Source organism: Lynx rufus, unplaced genomic scaffold, assembly GCF_022079265.1.
Source record: "Lynx rufus isolate CCGP_SWC_20201006 ecotype Redwood Valley unplaced genomic scaffold, mLynRuf1.p SCAF_46, whole genome shotgun sequence".
NCBI lineage: Eukaryota > Metazoa > Chordata > Mammalia > Carnivora > Felidae > Lynx > Lynx rufus.
In genome coordinates, this window is record NW_025814863.1 from 616,022 (window position 1) to 641,979 (window position 25,958).

The 25,958-nt window shown below is 44.1% G+C and overlaps 1 protein-coding gene across 1 annotated transcript in view; it reads right to left on the reverse strand.

The window, feature by feature from the left end:
• AFF2 (ALF transcription elongation factor 2) overlaps window positions 1-25,958 on the reverse strand; it is a 306,688-nt gene that overhangs the window by 143,470 nt on the left and 137,260 nt on the right. The window contains exon 4 of the mRNA XM_047098309.1: window positions 4,629-4,715. Within this exon, the coding sequence (XP_046954265.1) occupies window positions 4,629-4,715 (87 nt within the window). The remainder of the gene's footprint in view (window positions 1-4,628; window positions 4,716-25,958) is intronic.

Sequence of the window (25,958 nt, forward strand, 5' to 3'; positions counted from 1 at the left end):
CTTTCACGGAAAGCGAGTTCTGCTACCTATTTCGCATGATTCTGCTGCCCGGGAGACTTCCCTTCCAGCAAGATCGTCACTCCAGAAGACTACCATAAACTCCACAAGAGATGGAAAAGGCTTCTCAACTGAAGAGCTATCACAAAGCCCATGCAGATTGCTGCTCAAAGATTTCTCTACCCTCACTTGATAGAGAATTGACTTCTGACGAAAAACTCTAATAAGCTTGGCCATTTGATTCCACTCCTTAGCAAATCATAGATGGTGGGGAAGGGGAAAACAGTACCAGAGGCACAACAAAGTCAGAACGTAAAAAGCACAAGAGTCTATGGCCACTTAATACGGAGGCAGGCATTCCTACCCATCTTAATAGCTCCCGAGGGCATAATTACGGTTCAGTACAGTATTACAGCATAGTTCAATCGCCAGCGCTCATCATGATGTCTAAGTTATCAAGAAAGACTAAAGCGTGTTCAGTATAATTTTTATAAGAAGTCAGAAAAATATTAATTACATCTCAGAAAGATTCGTATTACATGACTCCTATGGAAGGCCAGCCTTTAGTTATCCAAGAATTTCAATCGTCCAAAATACCTCATCTCCCAGAATGAGTGGTTAACCATTTGTATGTCCTTAACTATACACCAATAATTCTACCTGTTATTTTTTATTTATTTATTAAAAAAAATTTTTTTTAACGTTTATTTATTTTTGAGACAGAGAGAGACAGGATGAACGGGGGAGGGGCAGAGAGAGGGAGACACAGAATCTGAAACAGGCTCCAGGCTCTGAGCCGTCAGCCCAGAGCCCGACGCTGGGCTCGAACTCACAGACTGTGAGATCGTGACCTGAGCTGAAGTCGGACGCTTAACCGACTGAGCCACCCAGGCGCCCCAGTCTACCTGTTATTTTTTAAAAGGGACTCCATCACAACTGTATGGGGCAAGTTTGGGCTCATGTACCCTTAGAAATCAAATGACAAGGTCAAAAGTCAAGTAGACCAAATACTTGATCAGAGAGTGAAACATACCGGTCCCAGAAATCTGGACTGAATTTTTAAACATCATCCAAGAATTCTGGACTTTAGACTGGAACCGTCAGTTGTTCAAAGCATCAGAGCAGTGACTCATGACACGAATTCGAGGGTTATGTTATTTACTGAATTTGACTCACTGGAGTTATGTATTCCTGATACCATTTTTAATGTTAAGCTGGGTAACCCTTTTTAAAAACAGAATTCCAAAAAAATGAAACACCTCTGGATATTACCCAAGTTACTGTACAAACACACCCAACCCTGATCGGAAATGGCTTGGTTGTGGGAAAAAATTTGCATTCTTCATGCAATAATTGTTGATGCACATAATCCAAAATTAAAAAAAAAATGTCTGACTTCAATCTGTGAATTTTGCTCATAGATATGTCATACAAGTAATTTTAGTAATAGACGATAACGATGCCAAGTTGTGTTCACAAACTTCTGTGAGGCTATTTAAAACAATTTTTTTACCGTTTATTCATTTTTGGGAGACAGAGACACAGTGTGAGTGGGGGAGGGGCAGAGAGAGAGGGAGACACCGAATCCGAAACAGGCTCCAGGCTCTGAGCTGTCAGCACAGAGCCCGAGGCGGGGCTTGAACCCACCGACCACAAGATCATGGCCTGCTCAACTGACTGAGCCACCCCAGGCACCCCGAGGCTATTTTAAATAACAGCCTTGATCATCCTACAATGAGAGGCTCCCATAGGATCTAGATTCTAGAGCAGGGATTGGCCAACTTTTCCTGCGATGGGCCAGATACTAAATATTTTAAGCTTTGGGGGGCATGCAGTCTTCTGTCATAACGATTCAACTCTGCCACAAATTTGTGTGGTTGGATTCCAAGACAGGTTGGTTTACAGACACTGAAATTTGAATTCATATCACCCGTGTTATTTCACATCATTCACATAACTCCTAATACTCGTAACAATATTCACATTCTTTTTCTTTTGAAAATCCTAACCGTTTAAAAAACCTAAAAGCCCACAGGTTGTAGAGTGCCAGCCTCTGTCTGGAGTTTGATTACCTCCACGAAGCCTTGACTGAACTTCCCCTGAGGACACTATTAGTTAGCTCCCTCACTTCTGCTGAGCAAGGTATTCCCTTCCTTGTGAGTTTTTTCCATTCTCTCTGAAAAAACACGGCACTTTCAATTGGGGATGGATAAGTAAATTTCAGTAAGTTGGGAATTTTAAACGGTGTCTGCCTTTGTAAGTTTGCAGAATCACAGACTCTTTGACCCGAAAAATCCAGTGGGAGGATACAGCACGCACCCACACGTGTGCGCACGTGCACACACCTCCACTCAGATGGTACAGATGGGGAAACTGAGGCTCAGAAGAACTTGAATGGGACCGCTTCGCCAGCAACCGGCAGAGCCAGGATTAAAAGCAGCCACGTCTGTAGCTCCGAAGGCAAATAAGACAGAACCTGTACGGCTGTGCAAACTCTATCACGTCTGTACGAAATAGATGCTTTCTGGGAGGGTGCTGTCACCTAGTTCCGGTGCAAGCACTGAGGAAAGGGGGCTCACCCCAGTCACATGTTTTTACTGTATGTGTCCGCGTTTTGGAAGATGAAATTTAAACCGAGGCATCTGTAAATCTGTGTAATAAACACATCACCAGAACACCTGAATCTAAAGGCTGGTTCCCTGATTGACTAGCTGGGTCATTCGGGGCACATTACGTTACTCTGTGCCTCAGTTTCCTCCTCTGTGTATTAGGGAGAGTCAAATTACCAATCTCTTTGGGTATGAAGGAATGAATCATTTACTAGATATTATCTGCTTAGAACGCGGCAAGGCATGTCACAGGCATTATGTCGTTGATGGTATTACCGTTATTTAAAATGTACTTTTCTTTCAGACCAATGTTTTGGCAGGAACCAAGTGAAACAAAAGAGTGGGTGTGTAGCCATCCCGGTCTCACCATTTTATCCCAGTCGCTTCTACCTTTATCATGGGGTCGATGGGAGCACAGATAATTGGCAGAAAATGCGAATCGCGCCTGATTCCAAATTGTGCACTTACTACAAAAGCCCGTTTAAACAACCGGTTCTATTGTATACACTGGTAAATGTCAAAATCGCAACTTGCACGGATTATCTCTAAAATTGGAGAACGCAGCTGAAAACAATGCAATTGCTGTATCAGTGCGTTGGATTCAACGTCCAGAGCGGCTCAGCCGATCCCTTGGCCAGGATGCTAGGGAGGAGGACGCCAGTCCAGGGCGGCCTAAGGAGGGTTTACAGGAGGGGATGACACACACCGGACACGGACAGAGAGGGTTGCTGCTCACTTACTTCTGACCCCTTTCTCAGGTGGGAGGGGATAACTGAACGCAGTTTAGGCCAATGTTATTGTTGAACTCATGGCCCTAAACACTGAAGGATCTGACTGGGTTTCGGAGTCTACACTCCTTGGCTGGCACTCGGGGTCTTTCACAGAGATGCACTTGCTGGCCGGGGGTTCGTCTCTGTCCGCCTCCCATCACACGACTCTGAGCCAGCCCCTCGAGACCATGCCAGCATGGATCGCACCGTGACCCCTCATCTCGCCGTGCCTCTGCCCGTCCTGTTCTTCCGCATGGAGTGTTCTTCTCTTGGGCCCTTCTCTGCCCCTCAAAGTGGTTCTCGGAACCTTTCATTCTCTATGAAGACATTTTCTACATTGTTTTGTCATTTAGCTCATAACATGTAGAGGGTTTTTCTTCACCCCTAACTTTAAGTCTGTTGTATGTCCTCAGAAAATGGTTTCTGAATAAATGGATGGATGGATGAACGGATGGTTAATTGGACGGAAGGAAGGACGGGAGAAAGACATTACTTTTTCTTTTAAAGTGTGCTATTAGAATAGCCATGGTTACTTAGGCATTTTAGAAACTGATGGCGAGAGAAAATTCTTACTGGGAGCAGGTGAGGGGAAAAAATGAAACATTTGACAATAGCACTGTAAAAGAAGTTCTGTCAATATGATGTGTTGGCGTGTAAAGATCTGTGTGCTTGTGCGCAAGGACTGGAAGGTGATATACAAAATTGAAAATCGATCCATTAGGGTGAAGAGGATAGGTTTTTTGGTTTTTGTTTTTGTTTTTTTTTTTTGATTAAAAAGTCTTGGATGGGGGCACCTGGGTCGCTCAGTCGGCTGAGCGTCCGACTTTGGCTCAGGTTATGATCTCACAGTTCGTGGGTTCGAGCCCCGCGTCGGGCTCCGTGCTGACAGCTCAGAGCCTGGAGCCTGCTTCGGATTCTGTGTCTCCCTCTCTCTGCCCCTCATCCTCTCTCTCTCAAAAGTAAATAAACATTAAAAAAAATTTTTTTAAAGTCTTGGATGTTGCTGCTACATCATCTATGTGGACGGTGGCTGTGCTCTAGGTAGTACACCACACAAGCCAGTGTCTGGGGGTATATGGTCCTGGAGACTCTCGGTAAAAACAAGATTTCTATCAACATCCCAAGGGGCAAGAGGAAGTCTAGATTATAGGGCACCAGAGCACCAAGGCCACTTTTATTTTTAAGGATCCAACTGGAAGACCGGTACAATTAAACTAAGATAAAGGAAAATGGAGGAAGGAAGAGAATTGACCTGTCCTGGGATGGAAAGTGTGTTCTTCTCAGAGTTTCCAGAAGTATGCATGGCAGTGAGAGGAGCAGGCCAGGAATGGGTCATCTCCTGGTGAGGAAAAACAAAGCAACTTTATTTTGGGGCATTGAGAAAATCAAATACCTTCTTGGCACTCAATATAGCAGGGCCCTTTATAAATACTTACTGACTTAGTCGGCCTAGTTGTTTTCAGGGGAACTGAAATTCATCCACTCCATTCCCCCTGCCCCATACCCGTGCTTGAAGCCTACCTGTGACACGCAGGGCCATCCAACACCCACTTGCACAGTGCCAGTGACAGGGAGCTCACTAACGCTTGACGCTGCCTGTCCCACGTGACACAGCTCGATCACACTATTCTTCCTGGTCGTGAGCCAAACGCCTGTCTCCCAGGGGCTTCTACCTACGGATGGTACTTTGCAACTGCACAGAACATGTCCCCTCTTCCTTCGCATGACAAGCCCTCAGCTGCTGGAAGACAGCAACCCTGTCCCCTGGTGTCGCCTCTTCTCTAGTCTGAGACATTTGCAGCTTGTTCGTTCATTCGTTGGGAACCTTCAACTTTTCTTCTAAGGCTTGAGTTCTGCATTCTGTCAACTATCTGAGGTGCTCCCAGGAAGGACTCCTGATTGCCTCGGGCTCTTCTCACTCCCGGTCTCCTGCAGCGGGTGTGATCTGACAGCTCAGGGGGAGGGCAGCACTGTCGCTACCTGCGTTCTGGACACAGATTGGGCACGCGCCGTTGCTCTTCCCAGGCAAAGAAGAGGCAGCCGAGAATTCTTTCTCATTCCTCGAGAAGGTTCCTGTGAAATTGGCGGCACCGTTCCGCCTAGCCGTACCCACAGGGTGTCTGCGAGTCCAAGTCTCCAAAGTAGGAGGAGCCCCTCGGGCTCCCGCTCTCCGCTATCAGCAGGGGCACCTTCCCGATGCCTTCAAACACTCGGTTTGAAAAGAGTTGCTGTTCAAATCTTACCGGAGTCATAGGGCTCGTGGCCGACACACTGTACCCAAAGAGGAAGGATAATTAAATCACATGCTTCACATCCCGGCACCAGCGATGACAAAGTTTGTGAAACGGGAGGGCACCCGCGTGTGTTGTATTCATCAGACATTTTGGTATATAAACATCCAACATAAAAATCAGTGCCATAATGGAAAGAAAGGAGAGCTTTGGGGAGGAGCGGAGAGGATCAAAGTTTATGAAAGGCCTTTTTTAATGAGTCAGTTACATAATACTTTCCCCCAATCTTTATGGGTAACATAATTAGTCATTTCAAAGGTAATATTAATAAGAACTCTCAGGTAGCACTAAAACATGTTTTTTTTTTTCCTTCTATAATTACCCAGTTCAAAAAGAGTCTTTGATGTATGAAGAGCAGTAATGCAAGGAGATACTTCACAGGTTCATTCACAGTGCAGCGCTGAAGCCGAATTTGTAAGTATGATTCAGACAAGGGCTGACACAGATTGGGTTCTACCTCGCACTATTTAACAGGAGGCGCTAAGGACATTAAAGATGCATACAAGATTTAGAGGGGATGCTTAACCTACTTAAGAGAGAGACTATTTTCAAGTGGTTTTGAGTTGTGCATTTGTATGCAATTGATCACGTTCCTGACAAATGCTGTTTATGCATTCATCAAAACTGGTCCATAGTAACTCTGTGTGACAACAGTTTAAAGTCGAGTTCTAGTTACTGAATGATTTCTTTTAAATTTTAGATGTGTTTTTTTTATTTTTCCTGATTAAGGCTGGTCTTCTCCAAAATTAGTTCCATTTACAAGATACAGGTCCTAATTTGGCCCGAGCTAACGAAGGGGCAGTAAGCCCTAGCCTGGGATAAGAAGCGTTGTCTCTTATCGGCAACTGGGGAGTATGCCTCAATCAATGAGAGGCTTAGTTATTTCCCTTTCCACCACTGGCTTTAGAGGTGTGCCTCTGGGCTTATTAAAAGGTGTTTCATACGCCTGGAAGGATGAACTCCTTCCTCAGAGATGTACCTTCTCCCCCAGGTCATCTGAATTTACTCGATGGTGGAATCAGATGATATCGAATTACCCCCAGAGTGCACCATCGAGTAAAACTGATTCTCTGTATTTGAAACGCGAGATTTCATGAAACGCCAAGCCTATTGCATATTACCACCGATGCATTTGATTAAGGTAGGGAGGATGCAGTTGAAAGGAATATAATTTCCTGAAAGGATATCTTCAGCAAGGAACGGTGGAGCAAGCTCTTTCACTTCTCAAAATGAGCTAGACCCGTAAGGTGTGGAGAGCTCACAGCAGATTTTCCACTGTCATCCTTTTCATTCACACTCGAAGGATATTAATCTATTTTTATGTTCTTGCTATTCCCAAGATAAGAACACCCGTGCACCCTTATCCAACTGTCCTAAGCCTACCTATTCATCAGGCTCCAGTGCTGACCACCCAGGCTTAACACCAAGCGTCACTCCTCCACTAACAACAAAAATCTCACACGCACACACAGACACGCATGCGCGTGAAGCTGCTCTGTAACGCCTTCGATCCTCCCCAAGAAAGAAATGAAGCAGGGACTCATCTTCCCATTGGGCAGTGGTAAGTGAATGCTGGGGACTCCAAAGCACACATCCTTTCCACTACACCAGATAGGTTGACTGTTATTGTAAAGTCGACTAACATGGTTGAGTTAATGGAGAAAGAACTAAGTAAGCAATGACGTTTTTATCTTTCAGTATTGGACAAAGAATAGGTTTCACAGGCAACAGAGCATTCTATGTAATTTCTAACAATGGGGCAGATGCTTAAATTAATGTGATCTGAAGACTTCACAGTCAAACCCAGCAAAATCAGAAAAGGCCCAATTTTCCACCAATGATTATTTCTCCACCATATTATCCGTACGATGGCTCATGGCTAAGACGCTAATGGATCCAAAACAACTTGTGGGTAGAATCACTTTGCTGGACTTAGACACACAAGCTGGGTGTGCCACTGGCTGAGGAGCAGAAGATGGTCTGGATTCCAGACTCTCCTAATTTCAAATGCATCCCATACTCATCTAACACGGAGCTGTCCGACTGGCTGTTATTTGTAATAACTAGGATGTTGTCCCAAGCCTTGTCTTATTCAACTTCGTATCTCCAGTGCCTGGTACGTGGTACCTGGTTAATATGAGATGCTGTTATTAGCATCTACAGTTTCTATGCATGGATTAATAATAAGAATCATAACCGAATTGATAAGAAGAATAATAACCATACCAAGATTCACCAAGCGCTTACCGTGCACCAGATGCTTATTTCCCACACTCGGTCTTTTGGTACTACAAACTAAAGAGGCAGGGGTCACTATCATACTCCTTTGGAGACACAAAGAGGTGACGTGACTTGTCCAAGGCCACACAATTAGTAAATGGCGGGGTCTGCTTGGTGAATTCCCCGCATTTTGCTCTACTAACTTGTAGTGCGTAGTCATTATGCATTAGTCACTGGGATCTAGAAAGGATACAAAGTCAAGAACCTTCCTCAGAAGGGCTCATGCTGCTGGATGTGCTAACCACCTCGCGAGCCGTGTGCACACACGTACGTGTGTGTGCGCTCCTGAGTGCGTATATTTAGGTTAAAAAGCATAACATAAATATTCAGGTCCTTACCTCGAAGAGTTAACTGAAGAGAAGATTCGTTTTTCAGATAACCATCTTAATGAATAAAAGGTGGGATCTCACATATTTCATTGTTGTTGTTGCTAGAATCAGAAAGATCCCTAAAAGACCCCCGGACGAAGAGTAAGGAGAGCTTAACTCATGTCTGAGTTTGGCCAAAAGCTACCCGAGTGAGCCCGGTCAAGTTGCTTGCCCGCTCCGGGCCACAGGAGAAAGGGAGCTAATGCGCGTGCAAGGTTACGGGAAGCACACGGTGTCAAAGGCAAGGTTCATGGCCACTTGGCCCGCAAGCAGAGCTAGAGCATTGCCAGCATGAGCCCAGCAGATGGGTAGCTCAGGCTCCGTCCGCGGCTCCAGATGAGAGGGGCTCTGTCCACCTTCCCCCTTCCCCTTGCTGACATGCTAAGAACAGAAGTGTAGCTTGGGAAGTACCAGTAAGTGGGAACAGCTGAATGCTTTTAAATTACAAGTACAGGGGCGCCTGGGTGGCGCAGTCGGTTAAGCCTCCGACTTCAGCCAGGTCATGATCTCGCGGTCTGTGAGTTCGAGCCCCGCGTCGGGCTTTGGGCTGATGGCTCAGAGCCTGGAGCCTGTTTCCGATTCTGTGTCTCCCTCTCTCTCTGCCCCTCCCCCGTTCGTGCTCTGTCTCTCTGTCCCAAAAATAAATAAAAACGTTGAAAAAAAAATTAAAAAAAAAAATAAAATAAATTACAAGTACGACTGAATAGACGAAGCCACGAAATCAGGCCGGAGTTGATTTTCACAGAGGCCTGGACTGAAATGACCTTGGACTCCAACTTCCACTGGGGGAGGGGATACTTTTCCTTCTGTTTTTCGTTCCAGGAAGTGTAATAGGATAGTAAACATATACACAGTGCAGTCTGCCATGCCTCCGGGGCCTCAGGATGCAGGAACATCGGCACCCCCTTTTCTCCAAAATGAACGTAAACTTGAGACTCGTGAGCTCAGCCCATGTGCCCTGACCAGGCGAATGAGGTATGTTCACTGGAGAGTCAAATCTGCTTCTTTAGCCAAAGTGCCCCCCTTCCTCCTGAGCAAAACCACGTGTGTGTGTGGGGGGGGGTGGCGGTGGGGAGGGTAAGGGGATGTTAATAATTTACCAGAGAACCTAATTTGCTTGAATGAATGATTTCGAACCTTTGTATCCATGAGCCCCAGCAGCTCTCTGAAGAGGCAGAAATGGGGGCTGAGGTGGAGTTAGGCATCAGGGTAGCCAGGCAAAAAGGGTCAAGGGGCCTTGGTGTCCCTGGCAGGGCCTGTCCAGGGAACTGGGCCTCGGGAGAACAGCAGCCAAACCATTCCTCAGTCCTCAATCCGCTGTCGCTTGCTAACTGGCTGAGGGAAGCCAGGCAGGGAGAGTACCCGCACAGACACCTGTAGCAGCAGTGGGGCTGTTCGGTAGGAAATGGACCACGGGGCTGAGGCGGGCCGAGGGGTGGGCCCCCGGAGGGAGCCCAGCACTCAGCCGGGAGAGGAGTCCGCACACGCTGCCACTCCCAGTGTGGCCTCCCAGCAGGCAGCCCCTGCAGAGACGTGCACCTGCTCCTCCTGGCCGGCTCTCCTTCCCGGCAGGCCCTGGGAGGACAAGGGCTGGAGGCTGGAGCCCTTTGGCCAGGGTCGTAATAGTACCCATGCGAGGAAGGAGGGTGCAGGGGAAGAGCTACTGGTCTCTCTCTCTCTCTCTCTCTCTCTCTCTCTCTCTCTGTCTCTCTCTCCCTCCCCTCTGGGCCCTCCCAGGATAGACACTGTGTTTCCCAGACTGTTTTCTCCTAAAGATGCTCCTACAAAATATCCCGCTTACTTCGGGTTCAAGGGCGTATTTAACCCTGACCAGGCCACAATCTAGCACATCGATACCACCCGGGAAATGAGGACCTAGTTGGAAGACTGGATTGCCACAGTACATCTTGGCCCCACCGAGGCATTTACCAAACCTCACACAGAACTCCTACAGCTAAGGATGGAGATGTGCAAGGCGCATTAACATGCCCTAAGCTGAATAAACTTACACAAATTGTTGAGTAAATAAGGTCAACCCAGAAGGCAGCCTCCAGAGGCATTTCCTAAGGCTCTGCCATTTGTGGTCCTTCCTTGTTTACCAGTTTTAATGATAATAGTGCCTTACTTGTTATTGGGCCTTCTGATTGACAGAGATACTCAGAAGCACTATCTCATTTAATCAACAACATAAGGACATACAACATGTGTGCTTATCAAAACTGTAGGTGACACTAAACTGTGAATATCAAAATTCAGAAACACGTTGCAAACCTGGCCTGAAGCCAATAAGATGAATTGTAACAGAGGTAAATGAAAACTGCAATTATGTTCTGCAAACCAAGTGTAAAATTGCAGAATGAGAAAGCCCACCTGACTTAGCTGTGATTCATGGGATGAAAATGCAAGGATTTTAGTTGACCCGAAGCAAACTTGAGGGGATTCAGCAGCCAAAAGAACCAATGCCGACACAGGTGATATTAAGGTACGTATGCTGCCTCCAGTGCAGAAGACGATCGTTGATTGCACACAATAGTACGCTGTATGGGACAGGCCACATCTGAAACAGAACGCCATCCTGGATGGCTCATTTCAGCAGGAGCCTGGGAATACTGCCCTCTCTTAACAGGGATGACTGCTAGAACTGTAAGAGCTTGGAAGGCTCATTACAGGTATAAATGCACTTTAAGAGAGAACATCTAGGGGGCGCCTGGGTGGCTCAGTCGGTTAAGCATCCGACTTCAGCTCAGGTCATGATCTTACACTCCTGAGTTCGAGCCCTGAGTCGGGCTCTGTGCTGACAGCTCAGACCCTGGAGCCTGCTTCGGATTCTGTGACTCCTTCTCTCTCTGTCCCTCTGCCTCTCACGCTCTGTCTCTCTCTCAAAAATAAACAAACATTAAAAAAACATTTTTAAAGAGAACATTTAGTCTACAGAAGAGGGGAGGTCTGAGAAGTGCATTCAAATATGAGAGAGCCTAAGGGCTCTCATATGGGAGAGATTTGGAACCGGCTTTGTGGACCAAGAGGTTAGGACTACGTCCTTTAGGGAGAAGTTACCGGGGAACCAATGTTAGCTCAAACTATACAAGATTTTCCATTCATGTGGCCTTTTCAACCATGGAGCCTACTGCTTTAGAAGGCAATGGGGGCGCATCTCTAAAGGCAAGGGGGCCTGTGCCCAGGGTGCTAGAAAAGGGATTCCTAGAGAGGCAGGGGAGGGAGGTTAAGGACCAACCGCACCGCCTTCCGTGAACCTTTGATCGTATTCTTCATGTCGGTACAGCCGAGGATATTTATGACGCAAAACTGAATCGGAAAGAGCAGGCTTTGCTGTTATTGTTGTTGTTTTATGTGACATGCAAACACGGCTGAGCACACTGGCTAAGGAAGTCCATCACTGTCCCAGGGACGGTGGGGAAGGAGGGCTGTGGAGGGCCTTCTGGCTCGCGGTGAGACAGCCAACAGCCCAATTCGTCTGTTTGCTCAGCTCTTGCAAAGTCCAACAACGGTGGGCTTTTCTGGGCTTGATCGCTGATGCTCCTGCCAAGCCTCTCAAGTGGTCAAAGTGCTGTTCCATGAAACTGAATGGATACTCTTCTCTTTGGAATGGTCTTTTTTTTTTTTTTAATTTTTTTTTTTTTAACGTTTTTATTTATTTTTGGGACAGAGAGAGACAGAGCATGAACGGGGGAGGGGCAGAGAGAGAGGGAGACACAGAATCGGAAACAGGCTCCAGGCTCTGAGCCATCCGCCCAGAACCTGACGCGGGGCTCGAACTCCCGGACCGCGAGATCGTGACCTGGCTGAAGTCGGACGCTTAACCGACTGCGCCACCCAGGCGCCCCAATGGAATGGTCTTAAGACAGTCTCCTGAGACTGCATCTCTGATTTCTGTGCAAGTGCCGGTAGGGAAGAAGCATAAATTCAACTGTCATACGAAACATCACTTCCCAACAATAGGCCAACACATCATGCAATCCACCAGGAAAAAAAAAAAGTAAGAAAAAGGCTAATTGTTTTAAAAGTTTCTAACACTAAGTTATGATTTCATTGACATGTTATAAAAAATCCTGACAGTATTTTTGTCTTCAAATAAATAACTGACTGCTTTAGTTAAAGCTCTTTAGGGCCGGCAGTTGTTTCAGGGAATCTGGAAATTTTCTCCATCGGCCCCAGGACTATACATGCACAAGGTGCACCTTAGACTGCTGCCTTCATCCTGCCCGCCCCTCCCCGCCCCAACCAGGGTTCTATTTTAAAAGGACCTAATTCCAGGGGCACCTGAGTGGCTCAGTCGGTTAAGCGACCGACTTCAGCTCAGGTCACGATCTCGTGGTTTTGAGTTTGAGACCCTCATCGGGCTCTGTGCTGACAGCTTGGAGCCTGGAGCCTGCTTCGGATTCTGTGTCTCCCTCTCTCTCTACCCCTCCTTGTGCTCTGTCTCTCTCTGTCTCATAAATAAACATTAAAAAACATTTTAAAGGGCCTAATTCTAATTTACAGTTGGGGAGCGTGGTGATCAGTGACCCCATGGCCACACCATGTGTTCGTTCAGACAATCGATCCATCTTCTTGCCACGGCCGATGCGAGGAGTTGCATTTCGTTCACTCAGTGTAACGGGGATGTGTACGGCCATGTGCAGTTACACTTCAGCCACTCTACGCACACAGTCCACAGAGAAACCTCTAGCAACAGGTGGGCAGACCACCATGGTGACACATTGGGCGCAACTCAACCTTTCTAAGCCAGGAACTTGTTTCCTTCAGCCATAAGCTAATTTTGACACTGCTACTCTTTTTCAAAAGTGATTTTTAGAGTTCGATGTCCAGTTTCTAATTCTTGTGTTTCAAATTGTTTTGCCATCGACTACATCCAAATGACCATCATTTAAAATGTAATACAGGGGCGCCTGGGCGGCTCAGTCGGTGAAGCGTCCAACTTTGGCTCAGATCATGATCTCACGGCTTGTGAGTTCGAGCCCCACATTGGGCTCTGTGCTGATAGCCCAGAGCCTGGAGCCTGCTTCAGATTCTGTGTCTCCCTCTCTGTCTGCCCCTCCCCTGCTCACACCCTGTGTGTCTCTCTCTCTCTCTCTCACACACCCCCTCTCAAAAATAAGTAAACCTTAAAAAAATTAAACTATAATATAATATTATAGCCATTTTTTTCCCAAGCAACTTCACCGGATAGCATGACACATGCTATCATCATAACATGAAAGAATTCTGTTTTTAAATTCTTTTTAATGTTTCTTTATTTTTGACAAAGACAGAGTGTGAGCAGAGGAGGGGCAGAGAGAGAGGGAGACACAGAATTGGAAATAGGGTCAGGCTCAGAGCTGTCAGCACAGAGCCTGACGCAGGGCTCGAACTCACAAACTGCAAGATCATGACCTGAGCTGAAGTCGGACGCCCAACTGAGCGAGCCACCTGGGAGCGCCTAATGAAAGAATTCTTTATGGCTAAGCTCTAATATGCTCCTTTACCTCCAGGTCAGCTAAACCAATTTGACAAAATTTATATACTTTCATTGGCTGCTCCCCCAACACCATCTTTAATGATCTACATTTAATTTCATTCATCCAAAAAACATTGTTATGGTTTTGCTCTCTGCAACGTACGTAAGAGCCGGGTAGCTGGAGCAGGTCCAGGTACAGGGTTGCGGCTGGCTCTAGGTAACCAGAGTATTCATAATTGGAATGGGTATAAGATAACAATTATTAGTTATCATTCAAAAGTAGAGCTAAAATAAACCTGTCAGAGTTGAATTAAAAAAAAAAAAAAGAAAAGAAACAGTTTTGCTATCGACTTGCTACCACGTTCCAGAAATCACCCAAGACATTTGCTGATCTCACATTGCGGGACAGACAGAGATTGCAGATGTAGCAACACGGATTCTGCTGTAAGTAAAAGACAAGTCCAGGCACAGGGAGGCAAGAGGATACATTTGCTGCAATCCCCAGTCTAAGCCTTTTTAAAGACTTATGCCAGGCGTCAGCGTTCCTTTCTAAAGGCTGCCATAGCTTTTCAAACATGATAGCTTTCTTGTAGTTTACACTTATCACATTAAGAAAAATGGTAATGAGGAGTTCATGACAACTGCTTTTAGAAGGAACAAAGGCTCAATTGCTGAGGAAAAAAAAAGAAGTAATATCTATTTTCATGGAAAGAGCCCTCCAGTGAACAACTTGGCCGTAGCTTTGCTCTCTCATTATTTCTGAGCTCAGGAAAAATAAGGCATCAGGCCACTAATACAGTTGAAACTCCAGCCAATATGATTTGCATGGAATTGTCTTTCCTCTGAAACAGCTATTTCCATCTTAGACTCACAGAATCACAGCGCCAGGGGGGATGAAAGAGAACTGATTTGCCCCATTCACATGAAATTAACTAACAAATTGATCATAAGGTGTTGGTCTAGCTATGGTACACCAGGCCCTCCTCCCCCATCAACACACTCTCCCCAATAAAAATAAAAAATAAGCCAACAGAGGCATCAAAGTCCGCAGTAGCCTGAATTTCACAACATCAAAACCACGCCTCAGTGAAATTGATTCAGAAAGCCCCCTCAGAATATTCCAAGCCCCTAACAGGCTGCGTCTTCTTCACTGCCTGGACAGTCACTCCTCTCTCCAGATTAGTTTCTTTCTGCAATTACTTCAAATAATGGGAAGTAAATAGCTTCTTTATTCCATATTAAGAGTGGCAAAGAAGCAGCACAAGTGAGAGCCGTATCTTTTTCTAAAGGGATGTCTGGCTAATGGAGAAAGAGAACATTCTAAACTCAGTATGAACACTCGAGGGGCCAGGCAGTGTGGACATAAAACCTTGCCCCAGAGGCATGCTATAAAGCTTCAGTCCTGGGTGAAAATCAGGAAGGCTGGTCCTTCTCTGCCTTGGTGAAAACAGCTACTTGCCACACAGCATAAGCTAGAAGTAGCTACTGACATGTGATAACTCTTTGGAAATCAGAACACAGAGATACTATATACTAAGTATTTGCTACACAGAAATCCAACCTGATTCTTGCATTTCATCACCTAGTCATGTTTTGGTGGTTTTTTTGTTTTTGTTTTTGTTTTTGTTTTTTTTAAATAAAAAGGTGGCAATCACAGTTACAGTCTATTATCAAAGTGTCTTTTTATTAAGAGTTTCCCGTTGACATCTTTGAGGCACACCATGAGAAAAGGGACCCCATCCAACTCCCCCCAGCCCGCCAAGCTTTGTTCAATGATCTTGTAAGAGTCCACTGCCCATGGATGTCTCTAAATCCTCTTTAACTCTGTCTGTTTCAGCCTATACCATCTCTTGGGGTAACCAGATCAATACATTGCTATAAATTTTGGCAAGTACCATAGAGAAGATCCAAAGAGAATAATGTCAAACCCTTTGCTGGAAAGGTTCTAGTGAGCAAATGTTACATTGAGCTTGTGGTAAATAAATGCACATGAAGGACGCTCCCTCACAAACCTGCCTGTCTCAGGCCTGGGCTTCAGATCGTGGTGTGTAATCAACTCCTGTCCGAACGCCAGTAGTCAACCAGTGATTTTCTACTGGGCTCCAGTCACGTGCTTCTCCCCAGCACAACAGCACCCAAACACCCCCCTCCTCCCGCCACAGCCATCCCGCCACTGACTCCTGCTCATCTAGTCTGCCCTTCGTTTGCTTTCAAAAAGAAAAGAAATGTGCAAAATCATTAAAAACAATCCCGGACAGGGATTTGCAAGCTACCCACAGAGACTGTTACGCAGCTGACAGAAATCAACGTGGCAGGGTCTCTAGGCTAATTAAACACATGTAACAATTTGAAAAGCTGCAAAGTGCCTTATGAACCATGCAGTGGTCAAAAACGAAAAAGAAAAAAAAATGTCCTGTATTAAAGATGTGAAAGGAGCTCATATATTTAATAATTAGGAAAACCATCGCAGGGGCAATTTAAACTCCTCAGCTAAACCAGACTAGAGTCTGTGAGGGGTTGAAACACAGACTTCAAAGTCACACTTTGAGAATACTTGGAATTGCTGAATGACAATTCAGCCAGGGGTGCCTGGGTGGCTCGGTCGCTTTAAGCATCCGACTTCGGGTCAGGTCACGATCTTGCAGTTTGTGAGTTCAAGCCCCGCGTTGGGCTCTGTGCTGACAGCTCGGAGCCTGGAGCCTGTTTCCCTCTCTCTCTGACCCACCCACGCTTGCGCTCTGTCTCTCTCTGACTCTCAAAAATGAATAAATGTTAAAAAAAAAAAAAAATAAGAGTCACCATTAAATCCAATAGAAGTTTGCAAGGATTTAGTGGTGAGAATTCCCTGGATATTTCAATGTTTCATTTATGTCACCGTGTCTCGTCCGCTCACGGATCCAGGGAAATCATTCCCACTGTTCTCATTTCACAGATAAGCCGCATCTCACACAAGAGCAACCTCTGGCACAAAGTCACACAGCCAGCACATGGCGGGTGAAGGACCTCTGTCCAGGTGGTGGCTTTGCACTCTGGGCTTTGGCCACCACTGTGCTCCATCAGGATGGTCTCTCTCAACGGGAACACTGTCGAACACGCAGCAGGAACCAGACGTTGTCCCCTTTCTGCAGGCCAACCATATCTCAGTGGCTTTAGGAGCTACTTTATAAGTGTTTTGAAACCACTGCCCTCGCTCATGCTAGTTTCCCAATTCATTGTCATGTGCGCATCACACAGCCTGGATGGCATAGACAAGAAAGTAAGCCTTGTCACTAACACAGAATCCAACGAATGTCTTTTCACAGGACTTAGGCCACTTTAAGGTTAATCATCTGGATCTAGGGTCCCTGGAATTGTATTACATCAAGGTGTAGGGAGCCACCTCCTGTACGAAGTAATGGATCTTCTGAAAAAGCGGAAGAGGGCAGGAAAGAGGGAGTGAAAGAGAGGGAAGGGTGAATACAAATCAGGTGCACGGTTTTTATAGTATCATTTTTCTGGAAAGGGCCCTTCCAGGGTCTCATGTACCCTCATGCACCTAACGGACTGAGGATGTGAACTTCTATTATAATTTAACTAATTTAAACTTCAGTAACCAGCCACATGTGGCTACTGTTACTGTACTGGGCAGAGCAAAATCGTCAACGCTTTGATTTTACAGGTGGAAAACCCGAAGCCCATAATGCTTCAGAGACTAGTCAAGGGGCTCTGTGGTCTTTGCTAAGTGACACGGACCACCATTGACTTTGGTATCAAAAGTGCTAGGTGTGTGAGGCTGTGCTAGCAGCTCTTGGGCTAAAGAACAGGAAAGAGGCTGCAAGATTTGAGGGCGGACAAGCTCCTCGGGTTTTCTCCAGCCCTTAACAGGTTCCGAGAAGCTGGAAGGGACTGAAGAGAAAACTACCAGAGGCCCAGGTAGCCGGGATGCTTTTATCTGCCATAGCTTTAGATGCGCCTTTGATCTGTATTTTGTGATCTGGCAAATTCTAATAAGCATGTTGCCAGGGGAGAGCTGGATGAGTTGGCTTGTGTTAGCATGATCATCCCAGGAATGGAAGATTTGGGGGAAGTGCGCCATTTTGACACAATCTTTGCTGTGAGGCTGAGTGTCTAATGGAAGCAACATACCGGTTTTCAGCCATAAAACAAAGTCTAGAAAACTCCCTCTGGAGGAAAAAAGACACATGTCATGGAGGCATCTTTCTTGTGACCACGATGATAATAAACACAGTGAATGGTACCAAATCAGCCCCTTTAACATTATTTAAGAGATTCGGATCAGCTCTCTCCGATTATAGTAGCATATGGGGCCTCCACCTTTGCTTTTCATCGATGCCTTGCTTAAAGCGGTAATGCCAACCTTATTGGACTTTGAGGAGCAATATTAAAAATGGGTTAGAGCAAAGGTATTAAGTAATACTTGGCAATGGAAAAACCTAGCACAAAAAGTAATGCTAAATACATTATTTGAAGAAATAAGAAATGCAGTCATTACAATGCCTAATATTCGTATACCTATTCTACTTACCAAACACTATTATCTGCTTATTAACTTCACGGAAAACATATTATTACTTTACCAAGGGTGGGCATGATACTGTGAGACCATTTTCTTTAACCGTTCCTCTACAAACTGAAGTCACACGACAAACACCTACCTCTATGCACTTTATTACCCACCCACACTCGTCACCTTCATGAACATGTGGGAGTGGAGGGGCTTCTGGGCTAGGCCAACGGGACACAGCCTCTGATCTGAGGAGCCTCACGTTATGCCACGAGAGGCACAAGTGACAAGTGCAGATACAGAAAAGGTGGTGAGGGGACCCAGAGGAAGGAGAGAGAGATTCATTTCATGTGGACAGTTAGGGCTTCAGAGAAGAGCGATCCTAGGGGAAAGGACGTCTGTGGAGAATGGAGGAAAAGCGGCGACAGGCAAGGTAGCCACGAGCGATGACCTACAGGAAGGGCCATGACTGCCAAGATAAGGATATGGGAGTTTCTCCTCTAGGTGCTGGGGAAACACTGTACCTCTGCTTGAATAACTCTGGTAACAGAACCCTCACTTCCTTTCATCCTCAGACAAATCCACCAATTAGGACAGGGGAGAGAAGAAGGACCTAACATTTACCCAGTGTTCCAAGCACGGTTCTAGGGCCTTAGCACACCCCGGCCCATGCAATCCTCCCACTAATCCTGAAAATTACACAGTATTATCCCAGTTTTGTAAATGAGATCCAGAATGGCTAAGTTACCCAAGAATGCTCCGCAGGTGAGAAGAGCCAAGCTCTACTCCCTTAACCATGACGTCTCCCTAGAACGTTCTTCCTTTTACTGCTCAGATACTTATCCCTTTAGAACTGCCCCTCAGGGGTTGTGTTCCACCATATGAAGCCTCCTCGCCTAAATCCACCCTTGAGCCTCGCTCCCACACTGGAAGTCCCTCGGCAGCTGTGGCCTGCTTCCTCTTCTAGTTCAATCTTCTTTCGGTTAGCCTGGCTCTTCGGCCATTCTGATTCTGAATGCACTCACTATCCTGCCTACCCTTTGCTAAATGCATTTCAGTTCAGCAGCGTACCTCTTAAGATTTGTTATGGAACACACATAAATTTTAGAAATTGACAGAAGTTAGAAAAGGAAAAAAAAAACCCTCACCCATAATCCTGTCACTCTAACAAAATAAACTTATTATTTCAGCGTATTTTCCTTTAGTTTCTTTTTATTCATATCTTTACATAGCTATAAAAAGTAAGTACATAAAATGTTACAGTCTAGTTATTTCGCTTAACAGTATTTTGTAAGGTTTTGATTTGTTTCCCCCCATATCGCTACATCATCCTCAAAGCCATCTTTTTTAATGACTGGTTATTTTTCTGAGTGTAGAAATCAGAATTTGCTTAACTATCCATCTACGGTTGGACACATAGCAGCATTCTTTGTTATTGGAAATAATGTTGTAATGAATGGCTTTGTTCATGTAGTTTTTCTAGGGGTTTGGATTTCCCCCGTAGCGTGGTTTCCCAAAATGGAATGACAGATTATCAACGTCCCTCTAAAAATGGGGTGGCCAAGCTAAATAAATGTAGAGGAACACCGTGTTCGTGACTGAAAAGATGCCCCAAGGTAAATTCAACTATATAGATACAATGCACCCTAACTAGCATTCAAGCAGGATTCTCTGTAAATTCATGTGGAAAGAAAAGGAAACTAGAATAGCGAAATCATTTTAGAAAAAGGATGAAGTTGGAAGATTCGCATTATCCTAATTTTAAGACTTGCTATAAAGCTACAGTAATCAAGACATTATGGTTTGGGGTAAAGGCCAGGGACATGGACCAATGGAAAAGACTAAAGAATACAGAAATAGAACCACATAAATAAGGTCAATCTACTTTTTACAAAAATGCGAAGTCAATCCAATAGAGAAAGATAGTCTTTTCAACAAATGGTGCTAGAGCACAATGAGCCATAAGCTTCAACCTACACCTCACAACACATACCAAAATTAATTCAAAGCAGATCAAAGACCTAAATATAAAGCATAAAACTCTAAAATTCTTAGAACAAAACACGGGAGAAAATGTGGATGATCCTGGGTTAGTCAACAAGTTCTTAGACTCAACACCAAAATCATAATCCCTAAGAGAAAAAAACTGATATATTGGATGTTAGCAAATTAAGAACTTTTGCTCTTAGAAGGACACCATCAAGGAAATGAAAAGACAACCCACAGTCTGGAAGAAAATATTTGTAAAGCACATATCTGACCAAAAACTTATATCCAATGCATATACAGAACCTTGAAAATTCAACAGTAAGGTAACAATCTGATTTTTAAAATGGGAAACTGCGCCTGGGTGGCGCAGTCGGTTAAGTGTCCGACTTCAGCCAGGTCACGATCTCGCGGTCTGTGAGTTGGAGCCCCGCGTCAGGCTCTGGGCTGATGGCTCGGAGCCTGGAGCCTGTTTCCGATTCTGTGTCTCCCTCTCTCTCTGCCCCTCCCCCGTTCATGCTCTGTCTCTGTCCCAAAAATAAATAAACGTTGAAAAAAAAAATTAAAATGGGAAACAGATTTGAGTGGACAGTTCATCAAAGAAGACAGAGAAAAATGAAAATAAGCACATGAAAAGATGCTCAACATCATCAGTCATTTGGGAAATGCAGTTTAAAACCACAATGATATACCACTACATACTTATTTTTTTCATTTTTTAATCTTTTTTTATAATTTATTTTTGAGAGAGAGAGAGACAGAGACAGAGAGACAGAGCACGAGTGGAGAAGGGGCAGAGAGGGAGACACAGAATCCAAAGCAGGTTCCAGGATCTGAACTGTCAGCACAGAGCCAGACGTGGGGCTTGACCTCATGGACTGCAAGATCATGACCTGAGCCGAAGTCAGACGCTTAACCGACTGAGCTATCCAGGCACCCATACCATTACATACTTATTAAAAAGGCTTAAATAAAAAAATTGCTGGTGTGAATGCAAAATAGTACACCACTCTGGAAAACAATTCAGCCCTTTTTAAAGTTAAACATACACTTGACCCACAGCAACCCAACTCCTAGGTACCTATCCAAGACAAATAAAGACATACGATCACACAAAAATCTGTACATGATTATTAACAGCAACGTTATTTATAATCACCAAAGAGCTAGAAACGACCCAAATGTTCTTTAATGGATGAATGGATAAACAAATTGTGAAGGATCCATGTAACGGAATCTTAGGAATAGAAAGGAATGAATGATTTCTAAACACAACAACCTGAATGAATTTCAAAGGCATATGCTGAGTGAGAGAATCACTATGGCAAGATTACATACTATATGATTCTGTTTACATATGGTGTTCAGGGAAAGGCAACGCGATGTAGGGACAGACAACAGATCAGTGGTTGCTAGGGGGTGAGGGTAGGGAGGAGAGCCACTGCAGAAGGGGAATATAAAGGAATTCTTTGGAAAATTGGAATTGTTTTGTATTCCATTAAAGGTGGTGGTTACAGGAATCTATACATTCATTAAAATTCATAGGAATGCAACAAAAAAAACAAGGTAAATTTTACTGAATGTAATTTTTCAAAAAAATGTGCTGGCCAGAAATCCATACTACATGCCAAGTGTGGTCTAAGTAGAACTGAGCAGAGCAGATCTATCCCTTTCTTAGTTCTAGGAGTTCTAGATCAGGGTTTGGCAAATTAGCTCTCACAGGCTAATTCTGGCCCACTGCCTGTTTTTGTAAATAAAGTTTTATGAGAACACAGTCACAAGCATTATTTTTACACACTGTCTATGGATGTTTTCATGCTAGAACAACAGAGTTGAGCCATTGAGACAGACACCAAAAGGCCTAAAAAGCCAAATATACTTACAATCTCACCCTTCACAGGAAAAGTTTGCCGAACCCTGCTCTAGATACTTGCACAGGACCATTTTTGAGCAGTAATACATGTTACCGCTAAACTTTTTCTTATCTAAACATTGGTGGACTCGAGTGCATTACCATATTGATATGCCACCATGGAACTTCATTTTCTTGGATCTGGTCCATCCGGTAGGCTTGATTTCTTGATTCTGGCACATGGTATTATTAGCAATCTCGCCTAGCCTCATCACTCTCAGCTGGGTTAGGAGCTGAGGCCTGTAGTGATAACTTAAAACCTCTTTCTTCAGCCCTGTATCCTCATGGTGAAAGACAGAATGCATAATGGTTAACAGCATGGACTCTGAAGCCAGGCTGCCTGGGTTGAGATCTTGCTTCTGCCACTGGCTAACTGTTGAACTTGGAAAGTCACTCAAGCTCAAAGTTCTTCCATTTCATTATCTGTATCGGTGGGGATGCTAACAGCACTTGCTTCCTGGCATCAGCAAGGTGATTACATGACTAACTATATGTAAAATCCTTAGAAAAGGGCTAGGTACAAACAACTGCTGTGCGAGCATTTGACGTTGTTATTAGTGTCTACATTCAATCCAGGTCAACCTGAGTTCCAATCCTGTTTCATCCTCTTGGTGGCTGTACGATTATGTGCTTTGGGACAATTTATTTCACCTCTCTGGGGCCTCCAGACTGCCCTTGACCCATCGGTCAGTGGTCTCTGGGTAACGAGCTACGTAAGCACTGCTGGAGAAATTTACACAATCTACAGATTGGAACCTTGACACTATCTCATAATCTTACTAATAGCATCCCTTGGGTAGCCCCCTCTCTCCCTTTCCGTGACCATTTCAAACCTTCTCCAATCTCCTCAAACCTCTCAATGTTCCCCTGACTACCTCCAACCAGCACGGGCTGGCTCATCAGGAGACCTGGGCTGGAAATAAAAAATTATCAAATTCTCCCACATTTACTTCAAGCATTTTCTGGTTTTGTTTTTAACCTTTAATGCATCCGGAAACCATATTGTTGTGTGGTGTGGGGTCAGAAGCCAAGATTAACTTGAGGAGAATAGAAATGTTTGTGATATCATCTTTGAACCCAAGAAGAATAGGCCTTTCCATTTCTTTAAATGTTCTTTGGTGTCTCTCATAGTGACTTAGTGTATTCGTATAGCTTCTGGCACATTTCTTGTTAAATGAATTCACAAGATATAAATGGAGTCTGTTGGCCCATTATATCCTACAGTTGGTTGCTTACATGTAAAGACTGTTTCTATATATTTATTTTGCACACTGAAATATTGCTGAATTGTTACATTGTCTGTAATAGTGCTTTTGGTTAATTCTTTCGGGGGTTTCAGGAAAACAATATATATATAATCTAAAAATAATAGTCATGCTACACATTCCCTCCTATTTTAATGCCTCTTATTTCTTTAGCTTGTTTAATTGCCTTGGCTAACCTCCAGGACAATATTAAATAATAATGGTGATAAAGAACGTTTAGTCTTTTTTCTCAACTACGATGAGAATGCTTTTAGAGCTTCTATGTGAAACGTTACACTAGCTTTTGGGTTGAGATGGTTATATTTTTATCACATTAAGGATGTTTCCACCTATTTCTATTTTATCCAGTGTAAGTGTTTTCTCAAGTATTGTTTAGCATTGCATTCATGGATTTCTTAATATTGAACCAGCTTTACTTTCCTGGAAAAAAAAGCTACCTGGTCGTGGTGCACATCCTTTAAAGTTCCGTCTGATTCCATTCATATTTCATTGAGGAAATCTGCATCAATATTCACAAGTGATGTTATTCTGTAATTTTCTTTTCTGTATGCTGTTTTTGTCAGATTTTGGCATCAATATTATGTGCTAGCTTGACTTTTCTAAAAAAAAAAAAATACTTTGCAGGGGCACCTGGGTGGCTCAGTCAGTTAAGCGTCCAACTTTAGCTCAGGTCATGATCTCACACTCCTTGAGTTCGAGCCCCGCGTCGGGCTCTGTGCCCACAGCTCCGAGCCTGGAGCCCGCTTCGGATTCTGTGTCTCCCTCTCTCTCTGCCCCTCCCCTGCTCATGCTCTGTCTCTCTCTCTGTCTCAAAAATAAATAAAAACATTAAAAATTTTTGAAAAAATACTTGGCAATATTTTCTTTCTGTTCTATGTTCTGAAACCATTGAGTTATATTGTTCCTTCATGGTTTGGTTTAATTTTCCTGTGAAACCTTGTCTGGGACTGATGATTTTATTAATGAGTGAGACTCATCTTCATTTCATTGATGGTGATAATACTATTTAGATTCTCTCTCTTCTGGAGACAGTTTCAGTCAATTATATTTCAGTAGAAAAATTGTCCATCTCATCTAGATGCTTATATTTACTTTCACAGAGGTTAGTAAATTGCCACTAACAATTATTTTAATTTTCTCTGTATCTGAAAAGTTATCACTCTTTATTTTTCCTTCCTTTACATATTTGTGGGTTTTTTTCCTTTTTCTTGGTGAAGTTAACTAACTAATCATCTATCGCTGTTACTCCTTTATTTCAGAAAAAAACCCCAAAACTTAAATGTGCTAATTCTAATAATTTTCTGTCTAGAATTCATTCCTTTGCAGCTCTTGATTTATCTACTTTTAAAACAGCATCTTTAAGCTCTTGTGTCACTGCTTGGACTCTTGTTTTTTTTTTTTTCTTTTAGATAAAATTGCTTCATTTTTTAACAATTCACGCCACTGTGTTGGTCATAGTTTTAATTTGTTCCCTAGCAACATTATTTTGTTCAGTTTTCTCTTCTTCTTCTTTTTTTTTTTTTTTTGGTATTTTTGCATATGGTGGTTCCTTTTTTTTATTATTACTAATTTTTTTTGGTGAGAAGAGTTCTTGGACCAGTTGTTTGCAGGATGTTTTGGGGGCAATGAGGCCTGTGGCTCAATCCCAGACTAGCAGGGATTCTCCTCTCAGTCCCAGTGTGTGTGATCAGGTGCTTTGGCCTTTACTTCTGTGTTATCGAGAGACATCAGGCATCTCACTCCTCTGCCTTGCTTCAGCAACAAAGTGCTTCCCACCAACGTGCATTGGTTATGTAACTTCTCATTCAAGCCTGCCTTTCCCACTTTTCAAGATAGGTATGTTCTAGACTTGGTCCACAGGCGCTTCCGTTACAAACCTTCACACCCATCCCCATCATTCCCACATTGGTTTTGCTTTTGATGGTGTGCTATTTATCCTAAAAGGCGGTGCTTCATCAGCTATGCTCCAGGTTCATGACCATGGGAACCATCCTTTGGATTCTTCCCTGTTTTACCTTCACAAAATAAGTTGTGACTTAGGCTTATGTAGGTCTTGTTATGGAGTGTACATTTCTTTTTCTCATTGTCCACAGTGCCGTTGGTGCTTAACAGGAGGAGGTGCAAGCCTTGCTCTATTCTTTCGCTCCCAAACTGGAAGGTGTCCCCCAAATTGATTCGAAGAGGCTACAAAACTACATTCTCAACGTATTTTCCAGAGACGCTGGTTGTACCTCTACACAGATGCAAATTCAATGGCTAACCTCCCGGCCTTCCTTTTTTTTTTTTTTTTTTTTGCCAGCCTGATCCGACTAGCGCAGCCGGGACAATAAGGCTGGTTCTCAAACAACAGTTGGAAGCTATTACTTCTTTCAGATAAGCCTAGACTGCTTTTTGGCAAAGCAATACACTGTTTCATTACCTTCTGTGTACGCCCAAGATACAGAAAGCAGGTGTAAATTCTACACGTGGCTTAAATTCTCACCTGCTTTCATTCAATTCACTAGAAAATAATAAATCA